Here is a 25,930-nt window from a genome sequence, read left to right on the forward strand (position 1 = left end):
TTGCCAAAACTCGGGCTCAGGAAAGCAGGCCGCCTCCCGAAGCATGGCTAAAAATAGCAGAAGAAGGGTCAGGTTTTCTGAGGAGGAATCAATGAAGTCCCCGTGCCGGAGAGAGGGAAGGGGTGGGGTGGGAGGGTGGGGGGAAAACCGGTCTAGCATTCGGGTCGTGAAAGGCTAAGTGAAACAAGGAGTCGTTTGGGAAAATATTATATTATAAACACATATAATAATATGTACACACTCATATACATCTCAAAGAGAAGCCTTACAAGGAATTCTGTTTCTTTTCAAAACGAGGCTTCGCTATATGATAGGGCGTTCCTATAGTGGGAATTAACTACAATGAAATAATTTAAGAATTTCATTTATACTATATCTGCGTTCACTACGTGAAGTCTATGCTGAAGGCTGTGTGGAGGAGAACGTGTCCAGGTGGAATAGAACAGTAATGAGTTCTTCAAAAATAGGCAGTGACATTTTTCCCCCCCATTCACATTTAAAATAACTGCACAGTGATGAAACACAGAATTAAAAACCAGGGGGAGGATCAGGGACCTGTGGTCAGGGCTCTCAGCCTTCTGAACCTTCCATTCCCGGAGCCCGCTGGGCTCCACGCAGAGGAAGCAAGGTTGCAAATGTCCATGAAACACTGACCCACATATAAATTCTGTGTAAAGCTTTATTTTTTTCCCCACCTACTTGAATTGTGTTGTTGTTTTTTTTTAAAGTGAAAGAAGAGGGACAACTCTTACAAAATAGAAGGTTTCATATATGAGAGCAGGGGACTTCCCCGGGGCGGGGGGGTGGGGGGGGGAAGGGGGGCACTGGCCTGGCGTGGCCTTGGTTTCTGTGCTACAGCAGCCCAGAGGCGCCTTCCCATTGGACGACCCTCTCCTCCCACATACTGCTAAAGCGCTCCAGGCAAAGCCGCCCCTTTCCTTTTTAACCCAGGGTGTCACAACCCGGCCACGTTGAAGGTGGCTAACGTCTGAGAGCAGCCCCGATGGCACACAGTGATGGCAGACCAGGGGACGTGCTGATAACCCCAACGGAGGGCCTGACCGCCAAGTTAAGCCTTAGCGATTCTCGCCGGCCGGCAGGTGCCGCAGAGCACGTGGGTCTGGGATTCGCACAGTCGCCCCCTGCTTTGCCACGGCCCCTCCTCTGGGTCGGCAGAAGTGCCGTCGGATCGAAATGATGAGAAATCACATGCCGCCTTCCTCTTCTCTAAAATGCTTCAGTGTCTGGGTTTTTTTTTTCCCCCTTTCTCGATTTTAATAAGCAAATTGTACTACCATGTCCCAATGTGTTCCTTTTTCAAAGCTGTCTGTCACATTAACGGAAGTGTTTGCGGCTGGGAGTGTTTTCCACGTACAATGATCTGTAACCCTCTCATCTCAACCAGTTGCACAGTATTAGTTCACAGCGAGTTCAGTTTCTAAATTAACGGAGGTGACATTTGTCTGTACAAAAATCAATGCATATTTATGAACTCCTTTTATTCAAATAGATTTTCACAATCTTATCTAAAGACATAACACAGAAGCCTGGGTGACACTCCGGCGTGGCCCAGGAGCGACTGAGGACCCAAGACCTCCACCTTGGCAAAAGGAAGTAAAATATCTCTGCCGTTTGGGGCAAAAAAAAAAAAAAAAAGCCTTTTATGCCTTCGGCTACTTTACTGCATGTATTCGAAGTGTTATTATTAGCTTGGATCCATGATTTCCTTTTGAATTTCCGAGTTACCCTTATTTATTTTTTCCATTTTGTTTTTGCACCAAGGAGAGCGACGGCAGTCAAATAATACTCAGCAACTGATTTCCTCTCTTTGGACTGAAAAATTAAACAGATACTAAATTATGACAGTGAATTTAGAAAGAAGGGCTCCAAGGGCTCGAGAGAACATGTCTGAGATGATATGATGCTTCTAAGAAGTATTACAATCACATCGTGGCAAGCATCGGAGCGTGCTGTGTAACTACCTCCTCGGCTAATATGCTTTTTTCTCGGTGATGACTAATCATGTTCTATTAAACAGCGGTAATGCTGGAAGAACTCTACTATACAAGTGTAATGAAGCCAGTATTCTCCCCGGACAGATTAGCTACAACTGATTTGACACATACCATCATAGGGGCTTCAAACCTGACAAACTCTGCCTGCTTCTGATTTATGCCGTCAAGCTCCTCGGAGAAGAGATGAAATCCGAGCGTTCCGTTTGGTAGAGGTGAAATGTACTGATGTGCTTAACTGCCAGTTAAGGAGAGTTACCCTTCTCCTTGCTCCTCGCCTCCCCTCCCCCTCTCGTCCCCGTCCCTTGTGCCGTGCTCTGTGTCCACAGGCCGCCGGGCCAGGCCGGGGGACCTCGTGATGTGCTATCAAGAAACCAAGGCCCCCCCCCCCCCCCCCCCCCCCCCCCCCGGGCAGCCCCTGCTCGTCGCGGTGGGGGGGAGTTCAGGGGGGGAAAAGGAGTCGGTCCTGCAGCCTCGAGGCCTCCGCTGCGCCCCCGCGAGGACGGTCAGGCTTTTGTGATTGCGCGCGGGGTGAGGGCGGGTGGGCGGCTGACCGCCAGGAGGAGTGGGGACGCGACGCGACTCACGTGTCGTGACTTCTGGGCGGGGGCGCGAGGCTGCGGGGGCCCGGCGGTCCTCAGATGATGGTGGGCACCCGCCCGCTGCTGTTGTTGCGATTATTGTTCTTCCTGGACAGGTTGGGGGTGGCCATGAGCACGAAGCGCTCGTCCGGACAGCCGTACTGCAGCAGGACATCGATGCACTCCTGGCTGGACGCCTGCCGGGCGTAGGCCAGCGCCGTGTTCCCGTGGGCGTCGCGGGCCATGACGTCCACCCCGTACTGCGGAGGCAACGGAGAGGGCCGTTAGGGTCGCGGGGGGGTGGGGGGGCGGTGTGCCGCCGGAGGAGGGGACCAGGCGCCTTTCTCCAAGCCGTGTGGCAGCTCGTGCGGGGGGGGGGGGGACGGACCACCCCGGGAAGGGCCACAGATGAGGTGGCTAGGGACGCCGGATGGCCAGAGGCCACAGCCGGCCCCACGGCGCGTCCTTTGAAAGAAACCATGCGCTTTTGACACCCAGAAGGCCCTCCTTTCTGCAGGAGACCAAGGGTAATCCTGCTTTGTTAGTTCAATTCTGCCTTTCCAATCGTAAAAACAAAAAATAAGCACTTCTTGATCTCGGAGGTGATTCTCTTTCATTGGGGAAAATCTGTATGTAAAACACAAGGGTGCAGAGAAGTCCTCTGTTACCCCTATCCAGGTCCTACTGTGGGTAAGCACCGCCATCCGCCCCCGCCGGGGACCTCTCGGCAGGCTGCCTTCTGTCGGCCTTCGGTGGGGACGCACGGTGGCTGAGCCCCAGAGGTGTGCGGGCCGTGCCACCGCGGGTGTGGGCTGCTCAGGTGCCCGCGGCTCTACACACTGTCCCCCTCTTGTCGCCATTCAGGCTTCATGACGAATGCGTCCGTAGAAATCTAAGAATAATTCTTCCTAGGGTGCCGGGTGTGCCAGTCGGTTAGAGCGTCTGACTTAGTGTCAGGTCACGATCTCACGGTCCGTGAGTTCGAGCCCCGCGTCGGGCTCTGTGCTGCCAGCTCGGAGCCTGGAGCCCGCTTCGGATTCTGTGTCTCCCTCTCTCTCTGCCCCTCCCCTACTTGCGTTCTCTCTCACAAACAAACAAACAAACAAACAAACAAACAAAAGAATAATTTTCCCTAGTGGAAGTTAACCAGAACAGTCCAGAAGAAGCCCTTTGATAAAGTCCTACCATCAAACTCTGGGTCCGGTATTTCTGGGTTTGGTAAAGGGAAAACCATATAAACTAGCTGTATTCTCCCCCTCCACCCCCCTCCCAAACACAGAGGACGGCAGTTGGTTGTAAAAGGAACAGGACAGACACTCCACCCGCACCTGACCCAGAGGGGTCATGAGACAGATGAGCTCTGCAGACACCCAGCGAGGGAGGGCTGGGCAAAGCAAGCCCCGCGGACCCCCTCCCTCCCTCTGATCGGTCCTCAAGCGGTGTCCTCACACAGGGGAGCCCGGCAGCCAGGGGCCTCCGCGCCTCAATTCCAAATTCCCTACTCGTATGCTTCCCATCTTCAGACCCGCCGCCTCCCACCAGAGAGATGCCCGCAGAGCAGAGCAAGGCGCCCGCGGCTATGCTGTCCTGTGCGCGGTGACCTACCCAGATCAGGAGCTGCGCCAGGACCACGTTCCCCTTCCGGCATGCCAGGTGCAGCGCGGTGCGGCCGTCCCCCTCTCCACACGTCTCGTTCACCTCGTCCCGGGAGCCGTGCGCCAGCAGCAGGATGACGGCCCGCAGGTCCTCGTCGGCGGTGGCCCGCAGCAGGTGCTGGCCCAGGGACAGCTCCGTGCAGGGCAGCGGGGCCAGGAAGAGCTTCTGTTCGTACTTGGCCCGGATCCACCGCTCCTTCTCTTCCCTGCAAGAGTCCCCACACAGGTGCAGTCGCAATCAGGAAGGGTGGCCGAGGCCGAAACCCCTCTGCTCCAGAACCCACGTGGTCTGGGGGCATCGGGGAGGAAGCGAGATAGCAGGAGACGAGTGATCTTCGCAAGGAAGCCCCCTGAGGGACGGGCTTATTTTTTTTTTTACAAAGTGGGGTCCCTGACCAGCAGCAGCTGGGAACTTATTAGAAATGCAGAATCTCAGGCTCCGCCCCGGACCTCCGGAGTCAGAACCTCTTGGGGGGTGGTTGCAGAGCCTGCAGGCGGGGGTTCTGATGCCGCGGAAGCTGCGGCCAGGGGGAACCACCCCCCTGCCCAGGGTCTGGCACGATGCAGGGTGGATGCCACAGGCCGGATAAGCAATGACAGCGTTTAGTCGGGGTCAGAGGACATTGCGGAGCACAGCGGACAGGATGGCCAGTGGGCTCCCCGCACCTGGGTGTGACCTTGAACTCTTCGCTCTTAATTCCTCCCCACGGAAGGGAGTATGTGATCCCCCTGGGATCTCCACATCCTTCGGTTGAGGAAAATCTTACTACAGGCCCATGGATGAAACCGCAGAGACCCCCATGTGGAGGTAGAAAAGACAAGCAAACTAAGTTCCTACGTGATTCTGTAATCTCTCTGGATACGTGGGGAACATCACGATGTTCTAGGGCCCAGCCCAGGAGACAAGGTAGGCGGCCCGAGGCCAGAGCTGAGCTAGGGGTGCAGGAGGGGAGGACACTGGGGAAGGGCGGGGAAGGGCCTTGGGATGCAGACAGCAGCCCCAGGCGTCCCTCCCCCAGCAGCACTGGGCCTGCTGAGAATGTGCTTCCTGAACTTTGGGGGAAGGCGGGGTTCAGGGTCCAAGCGGCACAGGATGCTGCCTGTGACATCTGGAAGGAGGGCTGGGGAGGAAGAGGAGAGGGCAGAATGGGAAGAGAATGGGCAAAAGGAGACAGAAAGGAAGAGACCCACAGCAAAGTGTGTTCACACCGTCCCGAAGCAAAGGTCTGTGGCTGCTTAATGAAAGAAGAAAAGAAAAGCCCTACCGAGAAGAGGGACTCTAATGCCCCAGAGACTTAAATGAGACACTGGTTCACAACTAACCCCTCCTAAAACCCAGCGTTTTCTCCAAGAGAATAATCAGGGTGCATAGCTACAAACTACACAGAGAATCACTTAGGGCTTCCGTGACACTCTAGAAAGAAAACTCATTAACCATGACATTTCTTCTTCCGAAGGACAGAAAAGACGCTTGTTTACACCTTTTACTCGTGTTTACACTGCTCCCAGTGATCTAGTGTCGGGTTAGCCCTAATCTGTTTTTAAATACTTAGGCAAACAGATTCTTCCAGGAGCAAATCTGGATTAGTTTTGCTTCATTTCCTGGTCCATGCGAGTGACCCCAGGGTGACCCCCGACCCTTTTCATTCGGAGATTTCCAGGACAAACACTTGGCTACAGCTGAGAACCCACCCCCGGCAGCCCAGACGAGGCTGAAGCTGGACGCGGCCCGCACCCTGTCCCCGCCTGGGCCAAAATACAAACGCGAGGGTGCCGGGCAGGCGAGAGACAACACACTCCAACAAAATCGTGTTTCTCGTGTTATGAAAAAACCGCATTTAACATGTATTTAACATACGTTGGTGTGTTTCATAAACCGCCAAACAGCAAGAACAAAACGGGAATGAAATGAAAAGGGACGAGGGTGAAGGGTGCATCCAGATTTTCAAGTCCCCACTTGCTAGCTCTCGTTTTCTGGTGGGCATTAAAGTCAGAGCTGTTTTATTCTGCTCTGCTTGGTTTTAATTCGCATTGCCAAATCACCCAGGGATAAAACAGGGAACTGAACACTGGAACTATCGTCCTAGCTGTAGTTATCCAATTCTCTTTTTAATATTTGGACATCCCAGCCGAAGAATGAAGAAGGCCCCCAGCTTCTGAGTCCTCTCCTGCGGGCGGTGTGCTCTCCTGGGGAAGTGGGGCGGCGGGGGGGGGGGGGGGCGGGTTCTGTCCTGGGATCTGGTCACCCCACAAACAAGCTCGCCTGAATTCACTGAAATTGAAGTCGATGTGTGTCTGAATGATTGTGTTTAAACTGCTTCTTGCTTTTATTTAAAAAAAATTTTTTTCTTTAATGTTTATTTCTGAGAGAGAGAGAGAGGGAGCAGGGGAGGGGCAGAGAGAGAGGGAGACACGGAATCCGAAGCAGGCTCCAGGCTCTGAGCTGTCAGCACAGAGCCCGACACGGGGCTTGAACCTGTGAGACGTGAGATCGTGACCTGAGCCGAAGTTGGACGCTTAACCGACTGAGCCACCCAGGCACTCTCCCCCACCCCGCCCCATTCCTCGCTTTTAAAAGTCAGTGCTGTTTATAATTACGGAACAAAGGTGGGTCCAGATTTCCTGGAGCTGAATACCAGTTTGGGAGCTTCTTTCGAAGGAAGACTCGACTGTTATGTCTATAAAATTAGGAACAGGGTCTTGGAGAGGGTTCCCGCGAGGGAAGGCCAGCGGTTGGCAGCCTTTACGGCTGATCCACCTGTGACCCCGCAGAAGCCGGAGCAAGGGGAGTATTACCAATAGGGCTGCACGGCCTCCACCGACTCAAATACAGAAAACAGGCTTGATACTGGGGGCCGTCCCCGAGGAATACCGCAAGGAGACAGAACGAAGCCTCCACGTGGCCTTCTTGGTGGGGACTGCCTCTTCCAGCCCATGTCCACCTGGCCCCCAGAGCTGTTTAACGTATGGCTTTCATCACGTGACGGAAACACGGCTCTTCACCAAAACTTCTTTGCCGTTTAAAAGCAGAAGCTTTCTTGGGGCGCCTGGGTGGCGCAGTCGGTTAAGCGTCCGACTTCAGCCAGGTCACGATCTCGCGGTCTGTGGGTTCGAGCCCCGCGTCAGGCTCTGGGCTGATGGCTCAGAGCCTGGAGCCTGCTTCCGATTCTGTGTCTCCCTCTCTCTCTGCCCCTCCCCCGTTCATGCTCTGTCTCTCTCTGTCCCAAAAATAAATAAAAAACGTTGAAAAAAAAATTAAAAAAAAAAATAAATAAAAGCAGAAGCTTTCCACGCCGGCTTCTGGGCCCTACAGGACTTCGGCCCCTCGCTGTTTTTCCGGATACCGGGAGGGGCCGGAGCGCTAAGCGAGGCCACTTCATGTCTGAATCAGGAATGCTTCTGTTTCGCGGCTGAAATCCAGCGAGTAGGAACGGAGAACTCAGACAAGGGCGTGTGAGGGTTTTGTGAATTCAGGAACCCCTACTTCTGCTCAAGCACTTGCTGTTGTTTAGAACCCATGTCCTGTGGTCACCGTGCACCCCGATACACCGGGCGGGGGTGGGTAAGCTTTACCCCGTGTGCTTTCCGCGGTGGCCGAGGGCGGGAGAAGAGAATCGCCCCAAGGCCGGTGGGGCCACAGGCCTTGGTTTTGGCAACGGAGAGACGGGATCTATGTGCCTGCTTCCATGGTGTAGACTTCCATGCCTTCAGTGACTTCTCGGGCCGTCCCTCCCTCGCCCATAAAGCGGGTCTACAGAAGGCAGGGTGGTTTCGGGGCTGAGGCCGCATGTCTGGAGGATGTGCTGGCCCAGCCGTCACTCTGCAAGTGGCAGCTGTTGGTGCTGCAACGATGGAGTCAAACAGCAGCTCTAATGACGCACAGTTGCCATCGAGCATCTGAGAACGCACCTGCGGGGGTGGTGTGCGTGACAAAGGTGGCCGTGGTGGCCAAACGCCAGCTGGACGCTCAGGGTTCTAAGTCCGGGCCGTCAACGTGCTCGGCGGGGTGAGGTGGGGACTCTTGGCCAGGGGCCCCGACAACTCCACCAGCGTCCCTGATGTGTGTGACCCCCCACACCCTACCACGGGCAGCAGAGGGGCTCGGGATGCTGGGAGAGGGGTGCCCAGCCGGCGTAAAGGACCCTGTGGCTGTCAGCGGGTCTGGGGCCAAGTGCGGTTAGCCCCTGTCCACAGCCTTGAGATATCCCAAGTCTTCTTGGACTGAATTGTGTCCCCTCGCCGCCGCCCCCCAATCCATATGCTGAAGCCCTAATCCCAGTGTGTCTGTATTTGGAGGCCAGGCCTCTAGGGAGGTAACTGAGGTTAAATGAGGTCATAAAAAGTGGCCTTATAAGACGAGGAAGAGACACAGGGATCTCTCTCCGAGGGAGGGCACAGCAAGAAGGCACGGTCTGCAAGCCAGGAAGAGCTCTCACCAGAAACCAGCCCTGGCACCCTGACCTTGAACTTCCTGCCTCCGGAGCCAAGAGAAAACACAGTTATGTATCGGAGACACCCAATCTGCGGTATTTCGTTAGGGTAGCCCAGCCTGACCCGTAACATTCTGGACACCCACGGCCTCCACCATTGTCCTCCGGCTTCCGTGCCGACACGTAACACACGAGAAACGGACACTCCGGTAGTGTTTCCTTTTCTACGAGAATATTCTAAGACCGTTTGCCCTACGAAGCCAGGATGCCAACACACAAATACTCTAATTGTTCTGGGATCCCCAGCTTGTCTTGGCCGAGCCTTTCATTTTCCCCAAGGAAGGCCAGTTCAAGAGCAGCGTAGCTGGCAACATATCACTTCACCTCGTTCCAATCCCCTGGAGGCCCGCTGCTCACAGCCTCCGTTAGCTAATGAGCTAAAAAATGACTTATTGGCACGGCCGGCCGTCAGCAGAAAGAAGGCGGCCCAGCTCCTCATTTGAGCCCCGTGCTGACACACCTTTAAATAAATCAACCGCACGGGAGTGAGAGAAAATGAGAGAACGGACGACTAATCAGAAGAAAGACACTGACCCAATCCCCCCAAAATAAAAAGGAAAGATACAACCGAAGGTGCAGTAGTAAATATTTTCTTCCCTTCCGGCCTGAAATGAAGCCCCTTTATTAGGTGGCCCTGCACCCCCCACCGGCCCCTGAGCCAGGAAACCGCCTGGTGGGTGAGCTGTGGGCCGGTCAGGTACCGAGCACAGGATTTGGGGGTCAGGGAGCAGATGGGGCCCCGGCTGTCCCCAGCACCGTGTGTGCACAGAGTCTTGAAGGGTCTGCAGGGCTGGGATGCACTCTGGTCCTGCAGCCCAACAGACAGGCCCTGCCGCACTTGACCTTGATGTGGCCAAGGCTCCTCGTGGCCCCCGAAGATGAGTCTGGGACACATCCCAGCTGCCACCTGCACATTCAGTGCTTGCCAGACGGAAATGACATCATTCCCAGGCGCCAGTAAATACCGCCCGCAGGTCCCAGGAGCACCTGCTATGGCGATCCTGAGGGTGATGACGACGAGGAGGAGGGAAACCACCTTTCCTGGTAACTCCCAGTGACGCTGGGCTCATCAAGGGCCCCCGAGCATGGTCCCCGTTCCTACAAAGGAGCTACATGTCAAACACCGAGCAAAATGCACATGTGATCGCAGAGTCATGGCCATATTTTGAGAGAAATTATGACATTTTTAAAAGGAAAGGCCTTTTGGGGTGCTTGGGTGCCTCAGTCGGTTGAGCGTCCGACTTTGGCTCAGGTCACAATCTCACGGCTGGTGAGTTCGAGCCCCACATCGAGCTCTCTGCTGTCAGTGCAGAGCCCGCCTCGGATTCTCTGCCCCCCTCTGTCTGGCCCTGCTCGTTCTCACTCTCAAAAAAAGGACAGGTCTTTTCCTGAAAAGCTTCAAAAGAAAAAGAGACGGGTCATCTGCGTTCCAAGTTTCAGAGAAGGCGCAAGTGTGGGTGGTGTGCAACGGACGGCTTTTCCGAGTTTGAAATAGGGCGCTGGACCGTGAACACATAGGGGGGTCCGGGGTCGTGTAGGCAGGTTGCAATGTGGGAGGAAGAAGCTGCCGGCAGGCAGGGCAGAGCCAGGCTCCCAGACCAGCCCTGGCCTTCGAGATGGGCTTTGGGGACCAGCTGCAGCCGGGAGCTCGGTAGGGTTGGGCCACAGTCCCGCTCCCCTCGGCCGACCCGGGGACCGGACGGAGAGGGCGGAAGGGTGTGGACGCTGGTACCACCCTGCCGGTGTGGCACCAATAACGCCCAGGGTCTATTAAAATGAGCCAGGTGATGCACACCCGGCAAGGACAGCTAACTCAGCGGATGGCAAGATCAAGGTGAAGAGTCAGGAAAAGACGATGAAGAGGAGGTGGGGGAGGGGCAGAAAGGAGCATTTACATTCGCAGAGAAAACGAGCTGGGTCGGGGTGGTTGGAAGCAGAGCTTTACCCCTGTGTCTGAGGCGAGGACCCGGGGATGGGGCGGCTCGAGGTGTGTGGGCTGCCCCGGGCTCTGTCTTGGGTCACGGGGCCGGTCGTGGGGTGAGGACCACTGTGCCCGGTCCTGGCAGTCCACTTCAGTGCCCAGCTCCAGGGGAGACACGAGGGTCTCCGACCGGCCAGCCAGAGGTGTCTGGAAGCCGAGAATGCCACCAGGGCGAGACCAGCCACACCTGATGCTGACGATCACGATGACAAAGGCCCTGAGTGTGAGGGTCATCTGTCCCCAGTAATTGAAGGGGTGTCCCGGGAAGGGCTGGGCGTCCGTGGCACCTCGAGCCGCCCAGCACTGGGCTGGCGCCTTCCTATCCCTGCGAGCAGAGGCCTCCCACGTGAAGTCCCTAGGATGCCGCCCTCCACGCGTGCTGCTTTCCACCCGGCCTTGACCCCGCACCCTGTTTCCACCGCTGTTTACTACTCTGCCTGAGCCACGTGTGGGCTTGTGGTGATCCGCCTGTGGGCACGCGCTTCTGTCTTGACTCTGTCACCCAGACGAGGAAGGTGACCGCCGATGTCACAGCTACAGTTTAAGGACTTCTGATGCGTTGGCCATCGGGCTGAGCCTTTTGTCAATTATGTGGTTTCACTCTGACGACGCCCGGTGAGGTAGGTCCTGCCCCGTTTTAGAAGGGGAGAAGGGGAGCCAGAGAGAGGTGGGTCCCCCGCCTGTGATGGCCAAGCGGCTGACCCCGGTGGTCACTGTCTCAGCTCCTCCTCCGGGCTCTGCTGCCTTCCCAAGAAGGGGAAGCCCCGATCCCAGGCCACCGCCCCGGCAGGGTGTCGCAGTCGGGCCTGCGGCACTGGCCTGCTCACAGCCCCTCTCTGACGATCTCAACACCGGATCCTCCCTGTGGGGAACGGTTTGATGTGACTTGTTCAGAGAATCGAGAGCTGAGCCCCGCCCCCCCCCCCCCCCCACCAAGGGGCAGCATGAGCCATGTGCTGGTGTCTGAGTTTAATCCGAGTAAAACAAGATTGCTCTGTTGCTCTAGACAGGCCTCACACACACCAGGCGCACCGGCAGCTGCCATCTCGGACGGTGCACGTGATCTGGAACGTTCCCACTGCTGCTTGCAGATAGGGCCCATGGAGACGATTGGTCATTTCTTCCCTCCCAGTTTTTCCTTACCAAAATGCTCTGGCATTAAAAACAAATACGGAATGAAGAGAAATGAAACCATAGATGTTTGAGGATAGCGAGTGCGAAGGAAACGACACGGACACCAGGACTCGCGACAGAAGTGCTGTGAGGGGAGGTGCCCGGGCAGCTGGGTCCCAGAGAGGACCTGGGTCACCGTCAGTGTCAACGACCCCGGCAGTCAGTGAGGAGCAAAGGGCAGGGCAAGTCTCACGGGCCCGCGGGGAGACCCGGAGAGCAAAGGAAGAGCACGCTAGGCACAGGCCACGGTCTTCAGAGAATCGTCTGGACGGGGCGCCCCTTTCTCCGCTCCCCGCGCATTCAAAGGCGAGCTGCGAGGATGCCGTCACACGGAACCGCCACCGGCCGCGTTGCAAGTCTGGCAGGGAGGGCTCAGCAGGCTGCCAAGGGGTAACGAGGTTAATGGGTTGGATTCGCAGAAAAGAACGTTTTCGGCGAATAACCACAAAGCTTTGGGTTGGCTTTCGGCACTGTTCTGTGGCACTACAGGACACAAGTCGTGGGGGGAGGCAGACCCTGGACGGTGACCAGACGCCCCACTGGGTCCTCGAGGGTGTCGTGAGCAGTGGTCCCCGGTGGTTTTGGCTGCAGCCCTCCACTCCCCACAAACGAGGCTTTCACCGGATGCCTGTGTAAGGCACTGGCCAACAACGGCCTTTCCCGAAAGCCCTGTGTCAAGTCTAATGTGTTCATTTTTCTGGGAACCCCTCCCCCAAACATTAAAAGGCCAAGAACTTTTTTTGGTGCCTGTCACTTGTCACAATGTTCCTCTCGGGAACATCTTTCTTCCCACTCGACGGGCTGGGAGAGGATTTGTCAACGCTGATTAAAAAAAAAAAAATTTTGGGGCGCCTGGGTGGTGCAGTCGGTTAAGCGTCCGAGTTCAGCCAGGTCACGATCTCGCGGTCCGTGAGTTCGAGCCCCGCGTCAGGCTCTGGGCTGATGGCTCGGAGCCTGTTTCCGATTCTGTGTCTCCCTCTCTCTCTGTCCCTCCCCCGTTCATGCTCTGTCTCTCTCTGTCCCAAAAATAAATAAAAAACTTTGAAAAAAAAAATTAAAAAAAAAAAAATTTTTAATGTTTATTTATTTTTGAGAGAGAGAGAGAGAGAGAGAGAGAGACAGAGTGTGAGCCAGGAGGGGGAGAGAGAGACAGGAAGACACAGAATCCGAAGCAGGCTCCAGGCTCCGAGCTGTCTGCACAGAGCCCGACGCAGGGTTCAAACTCACAAACTGTGAGACGGTGACCTGAGCTGAAGTTGGACGCTTAACTGACTGAGCCACTAGGCACCCTCGTCAATGCTGATTTTAAAGGAGATTCTGTAGCAAAGTATATCGGAGCAAAGGAATATCCTCAGCAGTGATAGGAGGCCTGTGTGGCTTACACGGTGACTGGGACAGCAACGGGAGAGGAAAGAAAGAGCCAGCTAGCAGCAAGGAATTTCCAAAGTGTCTTTCTGCCTCGAGCAAAGCAGGAACTGGGAGGGAGGCACGGAAGGGGGGCCGGAACAATATGTTAGGAAAACAGGGGGCTTCCTCTCTCTGCAGGAGAAGACCCCGGCCCGCGGCAGGCCGCCCCTGGCACGCATGCCTTCTCCCCTGGCCGCGTTGCTAAGGAAGGACGGCCAACAAAGACCGATGGATATTTATTCCTTAATTACCGAAAGCTTTTAAGAAACTGGCCACTGTAAATCCCGCATGCAGAGAGCAGGAGGCAACGGACAAGGATTTATGCTCACGGGGCAAAGACAAAATAAATATCCCGCCTGACTTCTGATCAATATTATGAGTGTTTTTGCCAACCTGCAGGGTGTTTTATGAGTTCCGAGGAACGGAACAGAATCATTATTAATTAAATAAAGCCAACTATATTAGGCTTATTACTTCTGTGAGTCATAGTTAGCGGTGCCCAGCTGTAGGTGTTGGGGGCGGGTGGCTCAGTGCGCAGGTGCGGCCCGGGGCAGCCCGGGAGGCGGGATCACGTGCTCAGGGGCACGGCACGGCCAGTGCCCCCTCGGGTCCCCTTCCACCTAGACGGCAGCGGATGAGAGCACTAGCCATAAGCAGAGCTGGCTCTCCCCGCCACACCTCAGTCCGGGGTTCAGGCTGAGTCCTGGGGCTCTGCTGTCATTAGCGCTGGGCACCTCCCAACACCTGTCTGTTTGGAACCTGGCCAGGCCGAGCAGAAATACGCACCAGGCTACAAGCAACAGGGCAGATACAACATCACCCCTCTAAAGTTCTGCGGCAACCTGTAGGAATTTTACCTGGAAACCTCAAAGCAGGCACAAGCGCGAGCTGGCCTGGGAAGGAGGAAACATTCGGCTAATCGTGGACAAGACCCAGCTCAAGCCTCACATCCTTTGGTCATCTACCAAGCACCAGGTACTCACAGAGAACAGACCCTGGGCCTCGATTTCCCCTCTGGGTGATTTAAAGGCCTACTGAGGTCCCACAGGAACATCCGCTTGAGAGGTAGCGGTCCAGGATGGAACGAAGGCAGGGGCTGAGTCACGGGGCTGGGAGAGCCCAGCCCGCCCAGGCCTTCCTCCTCTCGCCGGGTCCACTCAACAGGAGGCCTCAGCCTGCCTTTCCGTGTGGACAAACGCCGCCTCTAGAACACGTGGCAACCGTCCGCTGGGGACCCGGCACGCGCCCATTGCCATAGGCAGAGGCAGCCGGGGGGCCTCTCCCGTCCGTTCCTGTCCGACCTGTGGATGCCGTGCTGCCACCAGCACCGTGGCCGAGGAAGGCGCGACCCCCGCCCCGGCTTGCGGCCCTCCCCGAGCGACTCCCGCCTGTCTGCTGAGAGTGACCCACGTGCTTTCTCAGGCTCCCTGCACAGGAAACGAGTCCCAGGACGAGAGAATCTGCTCACGCTTACTTTCTGGTCCCTGGAACCACAGCACGGACCCCAGAGCCCAATCCTCTCCAAACCTCTCACTGCCCACTTGGGAGGCGGCCAGTTTGAAAGGGTGGGTGTGGGTGGAAGGGGACGCAGGGCCTGGGGGGCTGTCTGCCTGGACCCCTGGACAGAGCTGGGGCGGGGGGGGGCCCAGGTAGTGGGGGCAGAGAGTGGGGGCACTGAGGGCAACTCAGAGCAAGTCTGTCATTCAAGGAAATCCTTTCGGAACCTCGTTATGCTATTAGAGAACGCCGGGACACCCAGACTGTTCCAGAAGCAGCCGTAATATTTTTATTTTCAGTATTTCCTGCCCCCCGGCCCCCATTTTCTGACCTATTGTCCAACAACACAGCGAAATGCGGGACGTGAAAGGAAAAACCACCGGAGGTACAGACACCTCAACTGGCAAACTTCTCACCGTCTCTGTGCTCCAGGGTCATGTTCCGCTCCCAGGCATATTATCTTGTTGGAACTTTAGCAGACACCTTTATTAGTCTCTGCAAAGCTAGTCTGACAAATTAAGTTTGTGAATTAATTTGCAAACTGAGTGAGTGTTTTCACATTGGAATCGCGGCTAAGCTACAGCAGCCACACGCACGTCACCGTGTCCGGGCTTCAACGTTAGAGAAAATGTGAGCAACCATTCTAGAGCATAAATGCCGATAAATCTGCGCCAAGTCGGAGGGGGCCTGAGCCAGTCAGGTGGGGCGGTCCTAGATCCCGCGTAATGTGTCATGAAACGGGACGCGCCTGGGCAGCCCTCGCGTCAGCCCTGGTGGTAGGACCCCCATCACAGCGAATTAAGTTCGCCATAACAGTGGCTGATGGGATCCGCTTTGGAACATATCGCATCATAAACAGATAAGGGAAGAGAAATGGCCCTTTTCCTCCGCTCGGAATACTGTAAAATGGATATAAGCCTGTGCTGTACGTGCACCAGTGCCCTTTAAACACGAGGGAGCGGACACTCCATGGCTCTTCTTAAACGAGAAACCAAGGGGGCAAGACGCAGTAATTGCAGAGGGCCAAGCATGACCTGGTGGCTTCTCGGAGACCTGTCCGCTACGTGGTTGTTCAATAAGGAGAAGAGAGGAGGCTGCAGGTTACGGATTGGCGACAGCTGCAGAGCCATACGAGCTCTGAGCAGGGGCTGACAAGCGGCTTTGGGGACCACAGACTTCAGCAATACAGCACCTTGGGCTTAAAAACATTTTTTTTCAATGCTTATTTACTTTTGAGAGAGTGCGTGAGCGGGGGAGGGGCAGAGACAGAGGGAGACACAGAATCCAAAGGAGGCTCCAGGCTCCGAGCTGTCGGCACAGAGCCCGACGCGGGGCTCGAACTCACAAATTGTGAGATCGTGGTCTGAGCTAAAGTCGGATGCTCAACCGACTGAGCCCCTATGTTTCTTTCTTGTTTTTTTTAATGTTTATTTATTTTGAGAGAGAGAGAGAGAGAGAGAGAGAGAGAGAGAGGGAGGGAGAGAGAGAGAGAGAGAACCAGACTCCAGGCTGCCAGCACAGAGCCTGATGCAGGGCTCAATCCCACATATCCTGAGATCATGAGCTGAGCCAGCATTAAGAGTTGGCCGCTCAACTGACTGAGCTTCTTGGGTGCCCCAGTAATATTATGTTTTTAAACACTAATGATTTTGAACACTAAAGAATCTTTTTTTAAAAAAAATTTTTAACATTTATGCATTTTTGAGAGATAGAGACAGAGTGCGAGTGGGGGGGTGGGCAGAGAGAGAGGGAGACAGAATCCAAAGCAGGCTCCAGGCTCTGAGCTGTCAGCACAGGGCCCGACGCGGGGCTCGAACTCACGAACTGTGAGATCATGACCCGAGCCAAAGTCAGACGCTCAGCTGACTGAGCCACCCAGGCGCCCCTAAAGAATCTTCTTCATGTAGTTTTCCTTTTAATTTCAGGGGGGGGGGGGGAAGGTGGGGATTGGAACAGTCACGTGGTTTCTCAACGGCCAAACCAAAACAGCAATAAGAAAAACAAAACAGATTTTAAAAGAGGAAACACGTTCCAGACGGTATGTGAATGCAAAAGGCATTTAAAATGAATGTGCACATTAGTTTTCTTGAAAACATAAGCCGATGCGCAGCCAGCTGGACTGACACGTTGGCTACAGAGGGGGCGGTCTTCATCCACACCAGTCAACGTGGACTCCTCCCAGCGTAACAACTGAGAATGTACGAAAGGCTGGGCGTCCCTCTTAGAGAAGACCCAACAGATGAATAATGGCTGTTTCTTCTTTCTTAACCCGTCTCAAATGGTGACAGGATCAGAGCCAATCGACACCCCCCCAAGTACTATTTTCCCTAAGTTTGGTCCCACAGTGAGTGGGTCATCTTGGGAATGACTCTCCACAGCGTATACGTGAATTCTGTAGAGAAGGGACAGGATGATTCTTTAACAAGCTAAAGTTAATTCTTTCATGAAAATCACCTAACATCTATCTAACTAATTGGGATCAGGAGGCAGAAACCGGTCAGATGTTTTATGTTCCACAACCGACACCGCGTTTAACTTGCCCAACGTCATGGTCTTTGATAACGCCACGTTAAAATTCTGCCCGGCTTTTTCCTGGAGAGGGAATCCCGAAACAGTGGCACTAGGGGGGACTAGACACTGGGTTCACTGGCCCAGGCCAGCCTCATGGGGGTGCAGACGCACAGGGCCCCTGACCCAGAAGGAGCCCACGCTTGGGTTAATGTTCCGCTGTTCTGAAATCCCTGATGGTTACCGAACAGAAAACCACACATTGATTCTTCACTGGGCCCCACAAATTCTCTGTTTGGTCCTGGACAGTCCAGTTGCTTTAAAGTATCAGTTGGTGGCAAAGCCACCTCCAGTCCACCGAGAAATGGCAGAACACGAACCGTGCAGTGGGGATCTCGCGAAGCTAAATTTGTAAGTTTACAGGGCACTGCTGCTTCTGAGGGTAGGTCCTTCCTATCGTCTGTATGCGAAATGCCCTTTTGTGAAATGACGGTGACAGCAGACGATTCATCATGTGTCCTCTGCATGACAAAGGTAGCAACAAGCTACCTTCCATGTTACCTGGGAAGCCCTGTCCACCCACCCAGCCCCTCTCCGCAGAGGGCCTCGCCCAAAGAGGCCTTGCTCGCTGCAGCCCTGTGGTCCTGAGAGCTTGTCCCTCCCCTTTGTCCTCCTGCACGAGGGTGTCTGAGGCCCTCTAGAACAGGCTCCTTAGAAAAAAGGATTTCTTTGAGACAGTCAGCACTGTTTAAATGTGTCAACAATCCAGAAACTGGGACAACAGTATGGCAGGCCCTCACAAGATGAAACGCAGTGCTACTGTGAGACCCCGCAAAGCCACTTCTGGGGTGTACAGGCAGAGCAACTGAAAGCTGGACACTGACGAGATTTTTGGATGTCCGGGTTCACAGCAGCATTATTCACAAGGGTCGAAACGCGGAAGCAACCTAAGCACCTGTCAGCAGATGAATGGGGAAACGCACCGTGGTACATCCAAGGAATGAAATACTGTCCCGCTTTAAGAAGGAACGGAATCCTGCCACGTGCTGCCACGCCGGTCAACACTGAGGACGTTATGCTGAGTGAAATAAGCCAGTCACCGAAAGACAACTATCGTGTGGCTCTTCTAGTCGAAGCCATAGCGGCGGAAGGTAGGCTGGTGGGCGCCAGGGGCTGGGGGAGGGGGACGTGAGTCAGTGTACCGAGCTTCCGTTTGTTACGATGAGAAAGTTCTGGAGATGGATGGTGGTGATGGCCATGCAACCACCGGGAGCATATTTAATGCCACCGAACTGTGCACTTAGTAAATTAAAATGCTAAATTTTATGTGTATTTCCTCACAGTGAGAAAATACTCCAGGGTCTAAGTGCCATCGTGTCCTGCACAAGACGCTGCTGTGTGACCCTCAGTTTGCATGCCCGTATCCCAATGGCCCTTATCGTCAGAGCCAAGCAACTTAACGTTAGTAGAGTGTTACTGTTGACAACACGTGGTCCGTACTCCGTTTTCCCCACGTGATCCCAGACACCCTCCAGAGCCAATTTCTTCCAACCAGGAGTCAATCGGTGGGGCCATGTCTATCATGTCTGGTCACTGGGCACGTTCATCTCCATTAATCTGACAGACCTCCCAAGCCCCTCCCCTCTTCTGGGTCTTTCATTATATGGATATTTTTGAGGCATCCAAGTATGGCACAATGTCCCCCAATCTCGTTTTGCCTGATCCAACTCGGGTCACTTATTATCGGCGAGGACACCACACACGTGTCACCGCTCCCCCCCCCACGTCACATCATCACATCGGGAGGTAGACTGGGGGGTGGTCCCACTACCAAGTCGAGGCACAGGTAAAGCAGTGGCCTCTAGGCCTGTCCTCTGTCCAGAACCTCCTCCCCTGTATAACTAACAAGTGACCGGGGATTGATTCCTCTGGACGCCAGACCTCCTATTCCTCAAGACCTTTCCCCAAAGCGCCACAGCATGGCCTGATGATGCCTGTGGGGTCAGCTGCTGTGTCCTCAGGGGCAAGGCAGAGATTAAAAAAAAAATTTTTTTAATGTTTATTTCTGAGAGCGAGAGAGCACCAGAGGGGGTGGGGCAGAGAGAGAGGGAGACACAGAATCGGAAGCAGGCTCCAGGCTCTGAGCTGTCAGCACAGAGCCCGACGCGGAGCTCGAACTCACGGACCGCGAGATCCCGACCTGAGCCAAAGTCAGACACTTAACTGACTGAGATACCCAGATGCCCAAGACAGAGATTTTCCAGTTCTGATCACTCGTTGGCATTTTCTGTCCAGGAGAGCCCCCACCCCCCACCCCCACCCCCACCTTGTGCTTCCTTTTGGGACTATCACCATAGACCCACAGGCTTTAAAAAATTTAACATGTCCTAGAACCTACTACCACCATTATTCTTTCTGACGTTTATGTTATTCCACGGTTGGCCAACGGGAGCCTCCTGGAGCTGCCCCTGTTGTATGTGACGCGTCACCCCTAGTCCCTGCCCGGTGCTGGGCTTTCACCAACAGCAACATGCTCCAGGCTGACCTTATCCTTTCCCAGATCTGGGAAGAGCCCTTTCCCTCAGGAGTCCTGATCTTTCTGCCAAAGCCACCCTTTATTTTGCTTTATTTAACTTTTTACTTAACATTCGAGATTCACCTGTAGTTTGAAGACCTAACGTGGGGAGACGGCTTCGCTGGTTTCCCCCAATGGTGACATCTTGAGAAACCACAGTGCAATGAAACGGTAGGGTACTTTGACAATGACACATTCCACCTGCTTGTTCAGATCTCCCCAGTGTTACTTGGGAGTCATTTGTACCTGTGTGTGTATCTGCTTAGTTCTATGCAACTGTACCACACTCCCGTGTCACGTTCCTATATCCGCCGTCACCGCCAAGGTCGGGGACATTTTCAGAACCAGGGTTCCTCTCATTCACCCTTCTATAACCACAGCCACCTGCCCAATCCCTCCATCCCTAACCTCCTGTTACCACTAATCTGTTCTCTATCTCTGTAATCCTGTCGCTTCAAGAATGCTCCATAAATGGAATCATACGGCATGTAATCTTCGGGGATGTGCTTTTTTCACTCAACGGGACTCCGCAGATCCCTCCAGGCTCAGCTTGTGTTCGTCAGCAGTCCACACCTTTTCGTTGCTGAGTGGTGTTCCGTGGCCTGTCTCACGATCCCACCGAGGGACCTCTGGGTTGTTTCCCGTTTTGGGCTATTAGAAATAAAGCCGCTATGAGCATTAGTCACAAGGTTTTTGTGTGAACGGAAGTCTTTATTTCTCTGGGATACACGCCCAAGAGTGCAGTTGCTGGGCTGCATGGGAGCCGCATGTTCCGTCGAATGAGAAACTGCCAAAGTGTTTTCCAGAGTGGGAGCGACGGGTTTTTAACAGCGCTATTCCAAAAAACTAAATTCCGTTGTGAAAAGTGAACGGTGGGGAGCCCTACGATTCGGAAGAACGTGACATCGCCTGCATCTAAACCAGAGCAGGGTGGTCTGGGTGACCGGGGGCCACCGCAACCCCCACCCCTCACTCCTCCCAGAGTCCCGGACGCAGAGGCACAGGCGACTCCGAATTTCTACAAGCCGGTGGCACCTAAAAACGAGCGCAGGGATGCGAATGCGTGCGTGTGCGTGGAAGACGAGATGTGCAGGGGTCGAAAGCGTGTTCGTAACATACGTACACGTGACCGTGACGTTTCCAAGGCGGGTCGGTACAAACACGTGAAGCCAGGTTTCGACAGGGACAAAAAACGCGATGAGACCGAAAACCTGGACAATTGAAAACACGTTGCAGGAGAAGGGCCTCCCACACCTCGCCGTCCTGAGGTCTCGGCCGAAACGGCGGCCTCTCGCTGGCCTGGGAAAGCTGTGTTTGTTTTTCCACACCTTTCTTTCCGCTCCTTCCCACTCTCTTTGGGGCACATTTGGAAATTATTGAAAAAGATAAAATGCCTCTAATCTGTTACCAATTAGAAGACACATGTGAATATTATTTTCTAATTTGTGACTCTTGAGTGTGTGTCTCAAACACCAGAGAGAAGTAATTGAAATAATTACGGCTGCTCCTGAATATTTCTATTATGTTCCTGAAATTAAAAAAAAATCCTCTTTGCATGATGCGCCCGAGGGTTGAATGTATCCACGAGAACATCAAAGCCTTGGATGCGAACGACCCTGAACTGCAATTCCACGAACTGCAATTTCCAGCCAGCCCATCGGTGGCCTGAACAGCTGGAGCCCGGGGGGCTGGCAAGCAGGTCGGCAAGACGGTGCCAACCGGGGTCTCGGCGGAGAGCTCTGTGGAGCAGGGGTGCGGAGAAGCGGTGGGTTTCCCTGCAACTCCCCTCGTCCCAAACTTCCCTGTCCGGGGGATAATTTGCAGCTGGAGGGCCGTGCTGTACGAGGCATAAGCCTGATTTATAACATGAGCAGCGTGCACTTTTTTTTTTTTTTTTTGAAACCCAGTTATAGTGCGACTTGAGTGACTAACTCCTGAAAATTGGTAATTTCTTGGTGGTTAACAGTAGCAGGTCCACCAATGACAGGCGAGACGTGCTAATAAATTTATAGGGCGTTATATGCCAATTAGACCTCGTCAGCCATTCAAAAGGCAGGGATACCAATCAGGCCGTCATTCCACAAATGCACTCTTTATTGCTGACATTCTTGCAATTCAATCCCCCATTTATATGTTTGAAAAGCAGCATATTAATGCTGACTGTACAGGAATCTGTAATTTTCAGAGCCCTTCCGGTTAAACAACCTCCCTCTTCTATGCAAACTTCTCTTTGTTCTCGAGGGGTAAACAAGGACCCGAGATGAGCACGAAATCAACGCGGAACAAGAGTGACTTCCACGTGGCGGGTTTCCTTCTGTTGGGGGCCAGCCATCAGGGAACCTTCTGGTCTGGTGGCATCACTACCTTCAGGGAGGCATCACATAGCCTTCCGCCAGGATCTGAGGTCTGGTAGGTGCTCACCTCTGCCACAGAGTTGCTGGAAAGCACCTCTGTCTGGACAGAGCCAGCGTCCTGGCAATCGGAAGACCCACAGGCACAGAGGTAATATTGCCCTTTCTGGAAAGGCGAGGAAACATTCAGATCTGCCCAAGGAAAAAGCGTGGAAATTCTCTCTTTGCATTAAAGCAATGGACTAAACTGATTTTAATTTTGTATGTTTTCTTTGAAAAAAAAAAATCAGAAAAGAAGCGCGTGATCTTTAAGACAAAGTCAAGTGAAGTGTACCTGGGTGGCTCAGTCGGTTAAGCAGGCGCTTGACCTAACCACGGCTCAGGTCATGATCTCGTGGCTAGTGAGTTCGAGCCCCGCATTGGGTTCTGTGCTGACAGCTCAGAGCCTGAAGCCTGCTTCGGGTTCTGTGTCTGCCTTTCTTTCTCCCCTTCCCCTGCTTGTGCACTCTCTCTCTCAAAAATAAACGTTAAAAAATATATTAAAAAGAAGAGAAAAAAGTCAAGTGCATAGAAGCGTACAACATGGGGTTGGACGCGGCCACCCATGTGAGTGGTCTGGCTCGCACCCTATCCTCGTGGGCATTTTCAGCTCTGTACAGCACCCCAAATCTGGTCCCCCGTCTTCTCATCCCACTTCTCCAAGGGACGGATGCCGACATCCCTTCTACCTCTGTACTTTGAAACATATAATTCTTTTTTTCTCTTAGCTGAAGTGAGTTCTTGGAATTTGATTTGATTACCGCCATCATCCGATGCCCTATTAAGCATTCATTCTTTCAAGAAATATCAATTGAGCACTCACTAGGAGTTAGGCACCGCACTGTGTTAGGTTCTGGGCTACAGGGTGAATAGAGGCAGATGGATAAACACGAGGGGAAAAGAGCCGCATTTGCGGTATAAGCTGCTGTAATTTCACAGGAACAAAACATGCTGAACAAAAGACAGAATCCTTGTCCTCTTGGTTTTTACTACGTGGACAGCCCTGGATTTCGGGTACAAAATTTAAAGCGCAGCTAACCCAGAGGAGAAAAGATCACTATTTCCTGCAGGCTGAGAACACAGAATGGGGGCGCCTGGCTGGTTCAGTCGGTAGAGCGTGTGGCTCTTGATCTCGGGGTTCTGAGTTCGAGCCCCACATTGGGTGTCGAGATTACTCCAAAATAAAATGTTCGTGTCAGCAGATCTATAATTTGCAGACAGCCTGTGAATCATTAAGACCAATATTTAAGTTCACAGAGGCCATCAACCTCAAGACAGACCTATCATCCGCTCACTCAACAGTAAGTGCAGCCTTTTTGGAAATGCCGGCCAACTCACAGGTGTACTGGAGCGTCTGATGTTTCAAGATGGTGGCACAGAGAGGCGGCACCAGACCCACACCCCACAGGCGCGTGCTGCGTAGTGGTCCCCTCCATCTTCCAGTGGAGTTGGAGCCACGTAGCCTCTTCTTCAGTGTGCACAGAAACTCCTTCAAAGCACGACACGAGAAAACTCCTCCTTTGCTAATTTCAAAGGCAAAGTGCTTATGGACTCTCGGTACGGTTAACAAAGGACACCACTCTCCAAGGACACCTAATGCCCTGTGTAGGACTCAAAATGGTCAACACATGCCTGAGAACATTCCGAGAATCAACGAATGTAGGAAAAGGACTTCTCTGAATGACTCTTACCTGCCTACAAATAGGTCTTCCATTGAAAAGAACTCAACTGTGGTCAATCTCTGCCCCGAGAGGTACATCAACCAGGGAAGGTGGACTCTCACCACCGGAGAGAAATGGGCTCCACACCCAAACCCTGTCACAGGCTATTAGGTCTCCCATCTATTTTCCTACGGGCCCATTTATCCTTTCTACACATCAGCTGCTCTCCCTGGAGTGGCCTTTCTCCCCTCCCTTTCCCCTGTGAAGAGAGCACATAAGCTCTCAAACCTCTCCACCCTTTTGGTATTCACTTCCTTCTCTGATGCCCGCCCCGCAAATGCAGGTTAAAAAAAAAAAACAAAAACCAATAAACTTGTATGCCTTTTTATCTGGTTTATGTGTTGTCAATTTAATTCCCAGCCCGCACCCGCCCCCCAAATGCCCACCTCAGCCATTGAACCCAAGAGGGTGGAGAAGGCCCCCCAACTCACTGCTTAGTTGGGTGGCACTCTCTGAGACCCGGCAAGGCTGGGACAGGGACCCAGGCAGGGAATGTAGCTGGAGGTCCTGCGGTGCCCAGTGTGGGTGAGGTTCAAAACGAAAGAGCAGTAGCTACACTACTTCTGGGAAGGACTGTCACCGAGTCTCTCCTGCCCCAGAGGGGAGTCTTGTCAGACCAGCACATCGACGAACTGGACAACCAAGCCTTTGTGACCCATCCCTCGGGCCAAGGGACACCGAGCATGTGTCTCACTTGCCTTCCCTACCCTGGCCTGTGCCTGGTGACGTTTAACCCGACGTGCCATGTCTGGTCACCTTTGTGGGGAGGCTGACCAGCCCTCGAGGTCTCTCCACACCTCCGAGCAGGTAGAGGGTGTGAAGCACCGGACAGTGGAAACGCCCCTCCCCGCAGAGGTGGCCGGACCCTCACCTCCCAGAGCCCGCTCTAGAGTCCTGGATACCGATCACATCCCATTCAACTGAGGTCAACTTTCCCTTAGCTTGGTCCTACGTGGACAAAGAAAACAATGGCCGGTCTCTGGTTGTCTAACAGATACGGCCCTGTAACTGGCCTCAACAAACTGGCCACGGCACCACACGTACATTAAAATAAAAAAAAAAAAGCTTTTAAAAATGTCCATGATCGTGTTATCAACCTACGGGAAGATCTTCGTCCAGAACCTCAAATTGGTCCAGGTGGGTCCAAGCCATGAGGTGGCCGTCCCTGGAGGAGCATGCTCTGGGGTTCGGATCCCGCAACCTGCCGCTTCAGCAGGGTCTCTGGGAAGAGGGTGCAGAAGATTCCAGTAGAGGGGTGACAAGTGGCAAACAGGATGTGTTGTGACAGAATAGGTAAAACAAACAAACAAAAAAAACGCTCCTGCGAGATGAGGTTCTCTATTCTTGTGGTCTTTTCTTGGGGGGGGGGGTGGTGGTGGGGGTGCACGACTCTTTCAGTGAGCACAGGACGACCCCCCACCTGGGGCTCTGGCCCCCTCACTCCCGCCCCAGCCCCCCAAACGGCCCTGAATGCCCCGCCCCCTGATGGGCTCCATAATGAGAAGCACGCTGTCAATCTCGGTTCCATTAGCCTGGACAGACTTTCACTTCCTGAAACAATTTATTGGATCCCCAGAAGCAAACGGGCCTTCTTCCTTTTCAGCTCTGCTTTTAGGGAGCTATTCAGACGGGAGTGTGTGTCCCTTCTGTTCCTGCTGAGCGGCCTTTGTTTTCCTTCATTTACTCATGAAAACAGTTTCCTGACTTTACCCTGCCTCCTCTGTCCCGGGTTTCCCGAGTGTTTGCCAAAACTTTGTCCCCCCCACTGGCTCAGTTACCGCACAAAACCCGCCAGCTGTTTCCAGCTACTGAACCAGGGAGGGAGCTGCGGATTTTATTTGCAGATGTTTGGAGGGAGGCTGGGCAGGGGGGTGGAAGAGGGGAGGGGAGAGGCACATACTTGAAGAAATTAAATTCAGGTGAAGAAATACAGAAAACGA

At 53.8% G+C, this 25,930-nt stretch overlaps 1 protein-coding gene across 16 annotated transcripts in view; it reads right to left on the reverse strand.

Annotated features, from left to right (window-relative positions):
* Positions 1-1,478: 1,478 nt before the first annotated feature.
* Positions 1,479-25,930, reverse strand: part of AGAP1 (ArfGAP with GTPase domain, ankyrin repeat and PH domain 1) — a 549,180-nt gene continuing 524,728 nt past the window's right edge. For 15 of the 16 annotated variants that reach the window (XM_058700362.1, XM_058700369.1, XM_058700380.1 and 12 more), the window contains 2 exons: positions 4,199-4,454; positions 2,421-2,853 (listed from right to left, as the gene is read on the reverse strand). In XM_058700362.1, coding sequence (XP_058556345.1) covers positions 2,650-2,853; positions 4,199-4,454 — 460 coding nt within the window. In that variant the 3' untranslated portion in view covers positions 2,421-2,649. Of the gene's footprint in view, positions 1,834-2,420; positions 2,854-4,198; positions 4,455-25,930 lie in introns of those variants that run through there. The other variant, XR_009253932.1, reaches the window with a different exon arrangement.

The sequence above is a fragment of the Neofelis nebulosa genome, chromosome 2 (genome assembly GCF_028018385.1).
Source record: "Neofelis nebulosa isolate mNeoNeb1 chromosome 2, mNeoNeb1.pri, whole genome shotgun sequence".
NCBI classification, from domain to species: Eukaryota; Metazoa; Chordata; class Mammalia; order Carnivora; family Felidae; genus Neofelis; species Neofelis nebulosa.